Source organism: Prionailurus viverrinus, chromosome A1 (assembly GCF_022837055.1).
Source record: "Prionailurus viverrinus isolate Anna chromosome A1, UM_Priviv_1.0, whole genome shotgun sequence".
In the NCBI taxonomy this organism is placed as follows: Eukaryota; Metazoa; Chordata; class Mammalia; order Carnivora; family Felidae; genus Prionailurus; species Prionailurus viverrinus.
The window spans coordinates 64,379,607-64,396,298 of NC_062561.1; the positions used below are offsets into that span (position 1 = coordinate 64,379,607).

The 16,692-nt window shown below is 35.7% G+C and overlaps 1 protein-coding gene across 1 annotated transcript in view; it reads left to right on the plus strand.

Annotated features, from left to right (window-relative positions):
• GPC5 (glypican 5) overlaps positions 1-16,692 on the plus strand; it is a 683,554-nt gene that overhangs the window by 335,097 nt on the left and 331,765 nt on the right. Inside the window, exon 5 of the mRNA XM_047855862.1 lies at positions 334-459. Within this exon, the coding sequence (XP_047711818.1) occupies positions 334-459 (126 nt within the window). The remainder of the gene's footprint in view (positions 1-333; positions 460-16,692) is intronic.

Consider the following 16,692-nt stretch of genomic DNA (forward strand, 5'->3'; position numbering starts at 1 on the left):
CCACAGCGAGTAAGAGCTTTTAGGGATACTATATAAAGTGGGACGTGTGTGTGTGTGTGTGTGTGTGTACCCTTCACAACTCTTGGACTAGAGTTATATAACACTCATCCCCTGTGAAAACTTTGATTCAAAAGAGGAAATTTTAATACATCCTTTTTAAAAAAAGTATAGTATTTATCTTGATTGTTAGAAAAGTAGCGAATATATAACAAATAAGCAGTGAACATTTAAAAAAAGTTACATTCTAAATTTCACACACAACAAATTATGCCATTTATACTGGCATTTGTTATGGGTTTTGGTTTTGATTGTTTTTGTTATTTTCCCATTCAGGGAATTTATCAACAGCCTTAGACTGTACAGGACGTTCTATGGAGGCCTGGCTGATGAGCTCTGCGTTAATGAATTAGCTGCTGCCAATGGACTACCATGCTGGGACGGGGAGCATATAGTAAAAAGGTATTTGATACGCAATGGTTGTGAAAGCATAATGGCCTCTTTAATCCTTGCTTTCTTTTCCCAGGTCTTGAATGGACTACTTCAGTTTTAACGTTGCCACAGAGGTTAGAGTATATGACAGTTTTATCTCTTTAGTTTGTTAGAAATAAATTTGATCCTTTTTGATGTTTAAAATGTGATAGCATTCTCTGGTGTTTGACCATTCTTTCTTCCTTTCTGCTTTACTTGGGCTTACCAACAATTAAGTATTATTTACCTTCTATCCAATATGTCTTGTTTGTCAAGTATCCTATTTTTTTTTCATTTAATTTTATTAGTTTTACAAAGTGAAGAAATTCAGTAAAATGTGAATGCCTACACAAAGATTCATTGAAACATGAATTTAATGTATTAAATACTATACCTCAGCAACATTAATATGGCTATCCTACAAGTGTCTCGTGTGTGTGTGTGTGTGTGTGTGTGTGTGTGTGTGTATGTAAGAATGGGGTACTTCCATATGTGTCTGTTGGAGGCACTGTTTATTTGTGTGTTGTCAGGGTGGGGGAAACTCAGGGGGGATTTTTTTTTTTGCCTTTTTTTTCACATTGTCTAGAATTTCTTTGACATTTTCTTTTCCTTTGCTTCCTATAAATGACTGTACTCTGAAGTAATCTCCCGGGCTTAAAAAAGAAAAAGAAAAATCTCCCTTCGTAGTATATAACAGTAGTCAGTATAACTGGCTGGGAATTGGTCCTTTGATTTTCCAGCACTGGTGATTGTTTTAGAAACTAGGCTTGGGTTGCATTTGGAATTGAATGTTTTAGTGTATTTTATTTTCAACAATCTGCAAAAAGAAAGATAGGGTGTTACGCTTTGTGATTTACAAACATGCCTACTCCACATGAAAATAGGTGGTTTAGTTACCACAAGAGTGGTAAGTTCATTTAAAATATTATTAGCGGGGCACCTGGGTGGCTCAGCCAGTTAAGTGTCTGACTTTGGCTCAGGTTATGATCTCACGATTTGTGAGTTTGAGCCCTGTCGGTCTCTGTGCTGACCCTGCGGAGACTGCTTGGGATTCTGTCTCTCTCCCTCTTTCTCTGCCCCTCCTCAACTTGCACTGTTTTTCCCTCTCAAAATAAATAAATAACCTTAAAAATTTTTTTAATTTAAAATATTATTAGCAAATTAAGCTTAACCATAACACGTACATACTGTAATTAAATAAATTTAAATAATGGAAACTGTTTACATATTTCTGTGTGATCATATTTATTATAACGCTTGTATTCCTTATACATTAAATGATTATTTTGTAGTTTATATCTGAATATCTCATAGAGATTCTTAGATTGCACAGAAAAAAAATTATTGAAGGGAGGAATGTAATTTAGCCAATTGTTTTTGGGGGTATAATTAAATTTGAATAAAGTATTTGACATGGATAGTGTTCTTTCTTTAATTATGTTCTTTGGATGTTAGAATGTATTTTTTTTTAATTTTATATTTTATTTTTTAAAATCTACATCCAAATTAGTTAGCATATAGTGAAACAATGATTTCAGGAGTAGATGCCTTAATTCCCCTTACCCATTTAGCCCATCCCCCCTCCCACAACCCCTCTAGCAACCCTCAGTTTGTTCTCCATGTTTATGAGTCTCTTCTGTTTTGTCTCCCTCCCTGTTTTTATATTATTTTTATTTCCCTTCCCTTATGTTCATCTGTTTTGTCTCTTAAAGTCCTCATATGAGGAAGTCATATGATTTTTGTATTTCTCTGACTAATTTCACTTAGCATAATACCCTCCAGTTCCATCCACGTAGTTGCATATGGCAAGATTTCATTCTTTTTGATTGCTGAGTAATACTCCATTGTGTATATATATGTGTATATATATGTGTGTGTGTGTGTGTCTATATATATACACATATATATACACATATATACCACATCCTCTTTATCCATTCATCCATCGATGGACATTTGGGCTCTTTCCATACTTTGGCTATCGTTGGCATGTAAGAAACATGGGGTGCATGTGTCCCTTCAAAACAGCACACCTGTATCCCTTGGATAAATGCCTAGTAGTGCAATTGCTGGGTCATAGGGTAGTTCTATTTTTAGTTTTTTGAGGAATCTCCGTACTGTTTTCCAGAGTGGCTGCTCCAGGTTGCATTCCCACCAACAATGCAAAAGAGCTCCTCTTTCTCTGCATCCTCGCCAACATCTGTTTTTGCCTGAGTTGTAAATGTTAGCCATTCTGACAGGTGTGAGGTGGTATCTCATTGTGGTTTTGATTTGTATTTCCCTGATGATGAGTGATGTGGAACACTTTTTCTTGAGAATATATTTTTTAAAATTTGTATTTCTTGCCTTTACTGAGAGCACTTACAGTATGTAGAACTTTGAGTTCTTACAGTCTTCATGCCAGTGAAAGTTCTATCACTTAGGTCTAGTAATTAAATTATACTTTGACTTGTGCTATCTCTTTTTACCTTGTGCAAACTGGAAGGGAGGTTTTTTGTGTGTGTTAACAATTTTTCTACAAAGAGTAATGAGAATCCCATGGGGATTAATGAAAGATTTAGTATATTATATAAGTATATATAATATATTACATTACATTATATCATGTCATTCTAGAGCCACAAGAACCTTAGTTTCAGTTTGTTCCACTCTTCTCCACTATTTGGGCTGGGGTTTGTATAATAAGAAATACTGTTGGGGAAATCAGTGATTTGGAAAAACTTTTTAGAGGGATAGTATTTTCAACTCAAAGAATGTATTTTCTTCTATACTGTATATTTCTTAAGACTTCATTCATGGCTTAAGAATTTTTTAAAAAAGCTCATATTTAGCAAGAATTCTCTATAGAAAGTGTCTACCTTTCTGATAAAGGAAGTGATTCTCATTACTCTCATTTGTTTCCAGCTCATTCTCCCCTTCCCTGGATCACCCAGCCTCTTGTCTGTCAGCTACTTCCAAGTGCACTGTTCCACTTCACTCTCCTGAGAACAGCTTGTACTTTGCTTTAATCTTTTCTCAAACACCCCTTCTACCTCATGACCATAACTGCCAGTTTCCTCTCCTTGAGAATATTTCCTCTGGCCCATCCCAATCTCATAGGTCCCCAATCCACTTCCACTCCTCTTGGCTCCCCTGGCATCAGGCAAGCCTCCCACAGTGGCTCTCTACCACCATCTCCAGGCTGCTTCCAAATATTCTTAAGCCCTGATTATTTTCTAGCAGACAAGGTTTTATAAGCATTATCTCATTTAATTCTCCTAAAACTTTACTCCTTAGTGCTCCAAAATAGCTGACTGGGTGACATCTCTTTTCTGTTTGATTTTGAGAAAACTCTCATGCGTATTTGAATTTTTTAAAAAAATATATATCATTTAAATTATATTTTTATTTGTGGCTCAGCCAATTCTTGATATAAATATTCAACAGGATTATTTTGTCTTCAATACAAAGTCAATGCTAAAATCTAGTATCTTCGTATCTAGTTGACTAATTATGATAACTTCACCATGGAATACTATGTGTTAGTCAAGAATTATGCATATTTATATCTGCTAATGTGGAATGATTTCAAAAAATTATTAAATTAAGGTAGTTAAAACTAGGATATTACATATTTTAGCAGAAGATCTGAACAAAAAATAGCAATATTGGTTCTGCATTGAATATTTCTGGACAGTTACATGAAATATACTTAAAAAGTACTCGGGAGCTTTTATTTTTTATTTGCCTTGTATTTATTTATGTTTAATGAGAAAAGATGTTATAGTGATGTTAGAATTATAGGCTGTTATTGTTTTCTCTTTTTATAATTATTTTTTAAAGTGAAAGTGCTATTTTTACATTCAATTTCTAACTAATTTGGCTTTTCGTAGTAATTTTGTGATACAGTTTTGTCAAAGCATTAATGGATATGGCTAAATACTGAACTAGTGAATTTATCTAAAAAGTCTTCAGTATAAAGTTAAATCCTGATGAATGTTGCAATCTTGAATTATTAGGTACTTTCTCCTTAAGACAAAAGGAAGTATAATAGTGATCACCGTGTGAAAACACTAAGATCCTCAAATAAAATACTCATTTTGGAGATGTGCACTTGATTGAGATAAATAATGCCATTGAATTTTGAAGAAATGAATTATCAAGTAAATGTATACCGCATTTAGGGATGATAGCAGTTTTTCCTTTTTTATGGTGGATTATAAAATTCATCAGATTCATTCTAGAGAAATTATGCCAAACACATCAATAGGATAAATTGGTGGCCAAGACTGAGTCTATCATTCATTATAAGAGCAAAGTGACTATTTTGGCAAGACGTCTTCTCCTGAAGGCATTTTTTAGGAGATGATTGATAAGATTATTTATGTGCACAGACGTGCTGTCTCAAAAAATAGGAGAGCCATACTGATTGTTTCAATATTATGACAGTCCTATAAAATGGAGCGAAATCAGGTTTGCGCTCATCAAAAGAAGTGGAATCCTTTGTGACTATAGATGGAAATATCTCAGCTATCTGTAGGATAGGAGGAGTGTTTAATTTGTGAAGCAAAATCTATTTTAATTCAAATGATTTTAAGGACTGCATGGACACCATACACTACACTGCAATAGTGAGGTCAACAGCTCGCAGAATTTCTGGTTTAAGATGAAAATGTGTTGCTGAATTCCATTCAGTCTCTATCTCTTGAAGTCCCTCTTATCTCCCCCTCCTGTCTCTTTATCATGAAACAAAATTGTTCTCTGAAAGGCGTGTCAGTCCTTCTGTTCTCAGAGCTCTGTTCTCAGTTCTGTGTGATTACAAATTGATTGTTTGATGGTTTGCACTACTCTTTCGGGGTATTGAAGTGCATGTGACAGCTACTTAATTACCAGGGCTCCCTTTTCCCTTCTGATTAATAGATGGATAATTCAGTTATTCTCCCTCAGTCTCTAGGAATTTATGACCTGTACAACAACTCTCAAACTAGCCAGGAGCTGTGAGGTATCCTAGAAAAATGAATAATGCACATGATTTCTACTTCATCTTGAATTATTTGTTTCTTAATGCTTCTTTCCTAATTCAGTGTTTTCCTTTCAAACTCTCATTATAAGGTGGCCCTTCTGAACATAATATAATTGAATTTTTAAAAATCAGATAAAAATATAAAACCTTGGAAGTCTCTGAGACTTTATACTTATCCATTATCAGATTCCCAGACAATAACATATTTCCTTATATTTATTTATTATATTTATGTATATATATACATATATATACACATGTATATATCTAAATGTATCTGTGTATTTATTTTATGATACAAAGCTGCTAGCTGATCCCTGTATGCACCTCTTTGATTCATACATTTCTTTAAAAAAGTAAAAAAAAATTTTTTTTAAATTTTTATTTATTTTTGGGACAGAGAGAGACAGAACATGAATGGGGGAGGGGCAGAGAGAGAGGGAAACACAGAATCGGAAACAGGCTCCAGGCTCCGAGCCATCAGCCCAGAGCCTGACGCGGGGCTCAAACTCACGGACCGCGAGATGGTGACCTGGCTGAAGTCGGACGCTTAACCGACTGCGACACCCAGGCGCCCCCTTTTTTTTTTTTAATTTTTTTTTTTTTGAACGTTTATTTATTTTTGGGACAGAGAGAGACAGAGCATGAACGGGGGAGGGGCAGAGAGAGAGGGAGACACAGAATCGGAAACAGGCTCCAGGCTCTGAGCCATCAGCCCAGAGCCCGACGCGGGGCTCGAACTCCGGGACCGCGAGATCGTGACCTGGCTGAAGTCGGACGTTTAACCGACTGCGCCACCCAGGCGCCCCAAAAAAAGTAAAAAAAATTTTAATTGCGTGTGAATATAATATTTTTTAACTTCAATTTTTTCCCTTACATTATCTATCTGAAAACCTACTTTATCTTTGATCTTCCTTCTTCTTCCTGACCTTGCTGCATTCAACTATATTTTATTTATTTATTTATTTATTTGTTTGTTTGCTTATTTATTTATCTATTTATTTATTTAAACACCTGGCCTAATTTCCAAATGTTATGGACAACAAAGCAGTCAGGTCTCTGGACTGTTCTGATTTTCATTAATGTAACAACTAGTTGCTTTTCCTGGGTGGCTTATGCAAAGGCAGTATGTTCTTCCTGACTTAAACAATCTGTTTAGTAGTTCTTTTTTTCCCCTTGCAATTTCTGTCTATTCAGTAAGGTTTCTAGAATTGTTGAAGTATAGCTTCATGATGATCATCATTGTTATCATACCTATGGCCCATCTAATTTGCTTCAGAGTTTGAAGTGGCATAAGAGATGTGATTAGAAGATGTCCCCACTCCTACCCCACCATGGCAATCTGCTGTGGGCCCTGAATTTCCCACTATTAATGGAATGATCTTCAACTAAATCATTTTCTCCATGCAACTGTACATACAACTTTGCCAAACTCCCACTTTTATCTTGAGTCCTCATGGAATGAATCCCCTCACTTATGTTTTGTTGTAACCTCTAACTCCCCCATGACACCTATATTTTTTGCATTTACATGTCATATATCTTTTTTCTTCTTATCTACTGCAGTGTCTTTTATTATAGAACTCTGTGTTACCTGACAGGTTAAGAATGTTTAATATCATTGAACACCTATCAGTAATATTTTTAAAGACAAGAGGACTCTGAGGAATAAGAAGTTTTGTAAGTGTTACCGAGAACTAAGCAATTTGGAGATTTGGGAGGTGGCTTGGTGATAACCCTTTGGTGGGTAATACATGGGTGGAAAATGAAACTGAGTGCTGAAAGATGAGAGTAAAGATGAATCATAAGAATTTCTTCCTATGGCTGACTCTGCATGCTGGTTTGTTTTCTGACTTACTCTTAAAATCATGCATGTCTCATGGTGTGCACTTCCATAGATATTTTTGGGAACTCAGACTCTAAAGAACTCTAAGAAGCTCAAGTGTTCTGGGTTAGAGATGTGATTGTCTTTATCACAGATGAGGCATCTGGGTATGAAGTGGATAAAAGTGCCTGAGGTCAAAAGCCTGAGTTTACAATCCTCAGTGAGGGATGAACTGAAACACTTCTGTTCTTTTGTGAAATAAAAATAAAGTATGGTCATAGATACCTTTTAAGGGACTGTCAAATCAATCACATAGTGTATGTCCAGGAGGACGAATACAGGTGTGTGTATTGGGTTCAGAATAAACAAGTATGTGTTGGGTTCAGAATAAACCTAGACTTTGCAGAGTTCTTGGTGGTGTACTGTCTTTTTCTGCCTTACTCTAGTTCGTCTGCTTGACAAATAAATTGTATGTAAATGGTGCCTGAAGTAGTTTGGAAAATGACATAGAGTGGCAAGGGGATACACTTTTTATCTACTTTGTCCCAAGTCTTCACATTCCTAACTAGTGTTAAAACCTAGGAAGATACCCATTTGTTGCAGGCCAATATACACATTTTGGTCTTTTCTAAAAATGCTACAACAGTTGGGTAATAATTGCACATTATCCCATCTTCTGAACTGAGATGTTTCTTCTGAATCCCTCTTCACTGGCTTACTACCTTAGCAGTCAGTTGTCTCCTGTTAAGTGTGTAATCATTACATTCAGGTAGTTGGATTCAGGTGAGAGTGGGAACTACTTCTTTAAACCTACTCACAAGGCTACTTTCTATCTTGGTAATAGGATGACACCCTGGCCAATTGTCAGAACCCTTTGGTCACTCTCTGTGTGTAAAGGACGTTATATTGTCATTAGTCCCATAACTAGTGTAAATTTAGTAATTAAATTCAGTCCCATAAAAAGTCTAAATTCTGCAAGGAAAAGGTCTAGTCCAACTTCATAGTCAAAACTCAGGTGGTCATTTCTCCCCATTCCCCGGTTGCATACCAAATCAGTCTAGGGGGGGCCCCAAGCGAGGAGTGAACAACCTCAGGTCCATGTGCCAACCATGTGTTCTCATCCTCCAGCCACTGTTTTGACTCTGGCTTAGCAGATATTAGGAATTGATATTCTAGGGCTTTGTGTGCTCAAGGCTCATTTCTCCCTCTGATGGTAAACCTCTGGTTTCTTTCTGTTGAGATCTACTGGGGTCTTTTTCTACAACATGGACTGCTGTAGACCATAGAAACTTTGCTTCTCTCTCTGGCCTATACCCAGTGTAACTGCCTCTCTTTCCTCTGCTGCTACGCCAGGAACTTCCTCCACAAGCACAGGCTGCCATTCATAGACATAGGGATCTATTACTAGTCCTTTCAATCTTGCAAACTTAAGGGTCTCTAAAGCCTTTCTCACTTAGGGTGAATGAATGGTGGAATGCCACAGCCAACCCCCAAGTTTCTTCAAAGAAATTTTCTCCTTCTGCCTCTTCAGCACCATTTTTTTATGCAATTAAGGTGAATATGACCATGAAGAACTGAAAACGGTTTTTAGTCATGTGCTTTTTGTATCTGGCACCTGAGTTTCGAATCCCATCTATTGTTTGTTCTTAGCTGAAATGGAAACATCAAGAGGGCTGTTTTAGCATCCCTTTACATGCTTTTGGAAGTGGTATGTAGGAGAGAGAAAACTAGATTCCATGTTCAAGATACTGCAATAGCCCTTGAATGATATGCAAAAGTAAGGCATTGTCCTCACCTCTGAGGGACTTAGAAACTGAAAACAAGTAGAGAGGGACGCCTGGGTGGCATCCGACTTCAGCTCAGGTCATGATCTCACAGTCTGTGGGTTCAAGCTCTGTGCTGACAGTTCGGAGCCTGGGGCCTGCTGCGGATTCTGTCTCTCTCTCTGTCTCTTTCTGCTCCTTCTCTGTTTACACTCTGTCTCTTTCTCTCTCAAAAAAAATTAAAATAAAAAAATTAAAAATAAAAACAAGTAAAGAAATGTTCATGATATGTACACAGGCTTTTAACTTTAGGCACTTATCCACTTCCAACCAAAACAGGTGCTGTGAAGTAAGAGAGAATAAAAAATCCCACAGACTTTCAAATAAATGGTTGAATATCAAATAAGGGGTTCAAAAGTATTTAATAAAAGAGGTAATATGTGATATGTGTCTCCATTCATTCATTTTCCCCAGTTCATTCACTTAAAATAATTTCTCTTGGGGCACCTGGGTGGCTTAGTTGGTTGGGTGTCCGACTTCGGCTTAGGTCATGATCTCACTGTTCATAGCAGTGTTCCCACTGTGCTGACAGCTCAGAGCCTGGAGCCTGCTTCAGAGTCTGTGTCTCCCTCTTGTCTTTGCCCCTCTCCAGGTCTCTCTCTTTCAAAAATAAATAAACATTAAAAATTTTAAATAACTTCTCTAAAATATTTATGGATGAGATTAGATGGTGTCTGGGATTTGCTTATAAAATAATTCAGTGACTAGAGGGAAGAGGGTCATACTGTATGTAAAACAAGTGTTTCTGTGTGTGGATAATCATTGAAGCTGTTTTTTGGGTACAGGGCTGCTTATTCTCTGTATTTGTGTATGTTCAAAAGTTCTATAATAAAACATAGAAGTACAAAAATGATAAGGCATAAAAAATTACACTTAAGCAGCTACTCTGTCACATTGTTCTAGATACTGGGGATACAGTGACGGACAAGACAGACATGAGCCATCTCTCATTAGATTAGGATATAGAGGAGATGAACACAGAGCAAATAATTACATGTGTGAGAAGAGTCTGCAAAATCTTTAAGGTTGGATGGAATTTTAATCAGCAGACTTGGAAGCAAGAAAGATTGGGAGCAAATGTAGTCTTGAAAGAAATGCTTCAAGTTTGGTGGCCTACTAATTGCATTATTTCTGTTTGTGTATGACCTTTCAGATTATCTTTTCTCCTTCTCAACATTCTCTTTCATTTGAACTTCATGGCTGTGTCCTATTTAGTATTAACCCTTCCTTTGTTCATTATACCAGCCATTCATTCAGAAAGTACTTAAAGCCCAGAGGTTACAAATGTTAGGCTCAAGAACCAGGCTACCAAGGTTCCTAATAAAGATTAGGCACTTATTAGTAATGTGAATTCAGGAACCTTCATTAACCACTAAGTGTATCAGTTATCTTTAAAACATGGCTGCCAATAATATCTGTCTCATATTTGATAATTAAATGTTATTCACAGAAATAATTTAGAGTAGTAGCAATCATATAATTAACATCACGCAACTGTTAAATCTGCTTATTATTAAACAGTGTATACTTATTGACTTCAGTAGAAATGAAATTCTACTGAACTTCTCCTTTGGATGAGTTTTATCATGGAACAGAAGACTTTCATTTGGAAAATAAAGATATGTGTGGAGGTTTGTGTATGAGTCAATAAAAATTAATATTAGGGATTTTGGTCTGGGAATATGAGATAGTCCCTTATTAATATTTTAATCATATTATTTGATATTTTAGATAATAACTTCATTAAGGTTGTAAGGAAAATAGACCTTAATATGTAGTTTATCAACTACCCTAACTGTAGAGAATTTTTGTCTGACTTGTACCCATGCAACGTTTCAGTTTTCTTAAGGGATCACTAAAAGTTAAGATACAAAGAAAAAGCACTATGAAGATAAAATAAAAATATTTTACTCTTAAGCTGTAGTTTGGGAATATTCAGTCACTGGCTGTAGCATCTTAGGGTTGCTCATAACGAACTACCAGTTGACTGGAAACAAAGCTCTGAAGCCACACTAAATTTCAGTACATCACACACCAGATTGTTTTGGTGACGTGACAATTTTAAGGCTGCTACACTTACAGTCATCACTCTCCATCCACTGAGTTCCCAAAGGAAATACATATTGTGAACAGAATCCCTCGAACAAAATGAGATTGAACATCAGCCATCGCCATGTCTCTAACTACTCAGGTTCTTGCCAGACCTCCACAGTACACATAAACTGTTTTTAACTTGCTACTTGTTTCCATCAGGGATTGTGTGTAGAGGAAGATTAAAAAAAAATAAATAAAAAAGATAGCAAGATAAAAGTTTACTGAAGTGGAAACCTAAAGGACCTTTCCCCATCTGTTTGGCACAGAAGTTGTTATCTCTTTGGGGTTACGGATTTCATCACAGTTCCATAGACTTGTGACTTCCAGATTGTGTTATTGCAAAACAGCGGCAATCTGAAAGGCCTCCAGGATGCCTATTCCTACATTAGCCAGAACAGTTCCTTAGTTATCCTTCATTTTCATATTGAGCTTACAGGTGAAAAACTATTCCCTCTTCAGTAAAATAGGCATAAGTTTGCTAAACTACAAAGAGGGAACATAGTTTTTCTTAGTCTAGTCCTATTTCCACAACATAGCATATAAATTCATCAGTGAATGATTTATTATATTTTAAAATAAAACGCCAGAGGAGAGATGAAAGAGACCAGTCACTTATTCTTAATACTTTCTTTTTCAAATAGACTCTAGGATAGTCTCATAAATTTTATTAGGGCATCTCATCAGTTATCAGAACATTTTATTGCCCAGCTAACAAAATCCTTATTTTCAGATGCATTCTTCAAGACAAATATATAAGTTTTGTTAGATATTATTGAAATGGGTTTCCAAAATCTAATTTGAACTTACTTACACCTTAATGAATGTAACATTTAAAGAATATTGACCTTTATATTTTGACTTGCCTGAATATTTCATTGTTCTGAAGATTTCTTTTTCTCATAACTATACTGAAATGAGCAAATGTTTTAATATTTTTGTTGTCGTTTAGTTCTCCTAGGGAAATAGATGAATGCAAATTTTTGAGTGTTTGTATAACCTAGGCAAAGTTTATTTTTAATCAGTTTTATATACAGTGGCAGCCACAACGAGGTCAAGTTATAAATCTTTTAGATATTGAATAGACACCGAAGACTCACAATAATGAAGGAAATGAATCTCAAGTTTAGAAAGTAGCATCAAAATCAGTCCATCCTATATAGAACAAAACTCTAAAAAATGATTGGGAGAAGGGTAAATACAAATAAGAAAATTTTGTTTTCTATACACTTCAAGGTAGTGCTTAAATTTTTTATGATGCCGATATTATTATAATATGAAAAATGATATTGACGTGTTAAGAAATACAATATATTTCTTGAATTTCCTCTGTTAGTATCAGCCAAACTTTAACCTGAACTGGTGAGTTACTACACGTTTCTTTTCCCCATTCTATGCAGTTCTGACAGCAAGAAAGCCTTCCTTTTCTGTAAATTGAAGACTGTTTGTTAGTCGGTAAGGTTTTAATACATGATGTGTGATGATATAAATACATTTTCCTATAAATTTTATACAAATTAAATACAAAATACCAATTATGTCCATAGATGTAATATGAGTTCCTTTATGGATTATTATAGACAAAATCTAGGCATTTTTAGGTATATTGGATCATTAAATCAACAGCATTTCAGGTGATATATTTAAATTATTCTGCATCAAGCAAAATTAATATCTTTTAGTTAGCATGGACTATTTAAATATAATGCAAAGTAGTAAAAACATGTATGCTGCTATTGGTTCGGAATTGAGTCACTGCCATCTAATTTGAAGTCACACTTCTCATTTGGGATACATATTTGTTTAGAGGTAAAATGTGATGCTCTGTGGGATAGAAGGAGCCACAGAATAAACATGAAACCTGCAGTGATTGGGCTTTTTATGTGATGGGCATATAGTAACTTATTGGATGTAATAGGGTTCTCCAGAGAAATAGAACGAATGATATCAGTAGTTTCTTTCTTTCTTTCTTTCTTTCTTTCCCTATCATTTGTCTATTGTCTATCATCTATATAAAGGGATTTTAAGGAATTGGCTCACGCAATTGTGGAGACTGGTGATTCTTATATCTGTAAGGCAGGCCGGTGGGCTGGCAATTCTGGCAGAAGTTGATATCTTGGTCTTGAGTCCAGAAGCCATTTGGAGGTAGAATTCCTTCCTCTTCTGGAGACCTCAGTTTTTCTCTTAAGCCTTTCAGCTGATTGGACAGGCCCACCCACACCATGGAGTTGATTTGCTTTACTTAAAATCTAGAACACCTGTAGAACAGGTGGCTGTGAAGGACACTGTGTTCCATTAAATCTCTAGAGAAAACTTCTCTGGAGAACATATTTGAGCTGAGAATGTAGGAAGATCTTGTGTTTCCAAGTAGAGAGAATATTATGTCCATGTGTCTGAGGAACAGAAGGAAAATCAGCACGTGTGGAACAAAGAGACAGGAAAGATGTGTAAGGATTTTCTGTAAGGAGATTGTAGATGGGGCAGGTGTCTGATCACATAGGCCAGGGAAGAAGCTTGCGTCTTATTCTAGGTGCTCTGAGAAGTCATTGCAGATAATCAAGCCAAGGCAGCTACAATTTGGATGCTTCCTGGAGAGTAATTTTGGGTATAAAGCTGAGAGAAAACCAACACAATCCTACTGGTTTATATTGGCCAATCTGTGCATGGTTATATGTGAGAGAAGAAAAATGAAAAAGAGGAATAACACATGCACCTCTAAGGAATAAGAAGTTATCCACAGTGAATGAAAATCTTTCACATTTGTGTTATCAGGGAAATGTAAGTCTTGTTTGCAGAGCAATATTATACTACAAGGAAACTACAAGTATATAACCACACTGGGGATACAACGTACACAACATATATCACAGAGAGACTCCCCCTGCCCCGTGAAATGAAGTGCTTCCTCAAATGAATTAAAACAGCACAAAAAAATCTAATAGAAGAGTGGACAAAGTACATGAACAGATAGATCATAGAAACTTATCAGGGACTCTTAAACATATGAAAAAAAAAACACCCTCAACCTACAAATTAAATTAAAGAATTTCCAACACTAAATAAAAGCAAATTAAATTTAAAAATTTGTTTTTTCACTTATGATAATAAAGATAATTAAATTTGATAATTCACTGCAATGACCAAAGTGTGGAGAAACAGGTATGTCAGTCCCCCAATAGGAGGGGCCATTATTTCTACGTCTTTGAAGGGCAATTGGACAACATCTGTCAATATTTCAAATGCACATGACCTTTGAATCAGCTGTTTAACATTTAGGAATTTATCCTGAGATTTACTAATATATGTAAACAAAAGAGCATGCATTGCACATAGTTTATGGTAGCATAAGGTATGGATAACCAACATGTCTGTTGATAGGGAAAAAATTAATGGTATATTCAAAAATGGAATATAACTTAGATTTTTTTTAAAAGAAAGAGGTAGCCATACATATTTCTCTAGGAAATAGAGAAATATTTCTCATACATATTTCTCTAGGAAATAGAGAAGAAGATGAGTGAAGGATATGTATAGGAAGAAAAAAATGATTGCTCATAATTCCATGTGTTTTTGTGATTTATTTACCTTGTGCTTTCAGTCCTGTTCCAAAAATAAACCAATTAAAAAGTAAAATTATCCATGTAAATATTAAAGGAAAATTATCTGTCTTTCTGAAATACAGAAAGATGTCTTAAGACAATATCTTGAAAAGCCCATGCATCAAATAAAATAAAAGTAAATTGGCAAATAAAATAAAAGCAAATAAAATTTTCTAAATGTTTTTTCAATGTAAGGCTTAGAAGTATTTGAGAAACAAATTGCATGAAACAGGGAGAAACTGGTAACTACTTCACTAAAGGTCAAACCAGTGGTTTGGAGATTAAAAAGGGTTGGGGGCAGATTAGGATTGCCTGAACACTGCTCTCCCGACTAACTGAATAGAACCCAAACTCAACCTAGTTCTCACATCTCACACCCTGGATAGGAAGGTGTGTTATGGACTGAATGTGTCCCTCCCAAATTCATATGTTGAAACCTAACCTCCAGCGCCATGGTATTAGGAAGTAAGGATTTGGGGAGGATTAGTGCTGGGGCTCCTGCGTGGCTCAGTCTGTTAAGCCTCTGACTCTTGATTTTGGCTCAGGTCATGATCTCATGGTTCTTGGAATTGAGCCCTGTGTCTGTCAGTGCAAAGCCTGCTTGGGATTGTCTGTTCCTCTCTGCCCCTCCCTGCTCACTCTCTATCAAAATAAATAAACTTAAAAAAAATATTTATAAAAAATAATGGGATTAACGCTTTGATAAGAGACCCCAGAGAGATCCCTCACTCCTTCCCCTGTGAGGACACCGTGAAAAGATGACTGTGAATCAGGACTTGACCTCTCAGCAGACACTGCATTTGTTGGCACCTTGATCTTGGACTTCCCAGCCAACAGAACTGTGAGAAATAAATGTGTGTTGTTTATAAGCCCCCCAGTCAATACTACTTCTGTTGAGCAGCCCTGTTGGAGTAAGATCGGTTGCATAGAGATAAGGAGAGAACATTGTGATTGGTAGTGAGGGCTTATCTTGCCTGTTTGGTTATTTTATTACAGTTTCTGCAATTCCAAACCGAGCAAATAAATTTATCAAGTGTATGGTTTATGATAGTTTAAAGTAAAATGGAAGAGAGATGTGGCATAATCTTCACACTGGAAATTGATGTATGGGGAGCATGTAAGTGAAATGATAAAAAAATTAAGTTAATCCCAGATACGGAAAAGGCACGTGATGACATTTGGCAATTGGAAAGAATTATACATTTTTATTGAAGTTTCTTTATACAAAACTATATATTCAGGAATGCGATTTTCCAATACATAATTGATTATACATTTGCTTTTATTTTCTGAAATTTATATTTTGGCTTGCCTTATTATTTTTATCTAAGTACTTTCCTTTTCCCTAAAGAAATTGTTTTTTTTTTTAATTTCATCTAATTAATTTCTCAAGAAGAAAGGGTTCTTTTCCTTCCTGTTACCCAATGCATTAGTAAGGAAGAAAGATGTTTATTTAAGAGAGACACTAATTATATTATAAGACCTCACCTTGAAGAAGATGTAGGAGATATATATACACATATATATATGTGTGTGTGTATACATATATATGCATATACATATATATGCATATACGTATATATATACATATATATGTATATACATATATATGCATATATATATTTAATTTTTTTAACATTTATTCACTTTTGGGAGATGGAGAGAGACAGAGTGTGAGTGGGGGAGGGACAGAAAGAGAGGGAGACACAGAATCCGAAGCAGGCTCCAGGCTCTGAGCTGTCAGCACAGAGCCCCTCAAACTCATGAACCGTGAGATCATGACCTGAGCCAAAGTCATACGCCTAACCAAATGAGCCACCGAGGCACCCCAGATATATATATTTTTTAATGTCCTGAGTATTTAGTGCATTTAACTCTCCAATT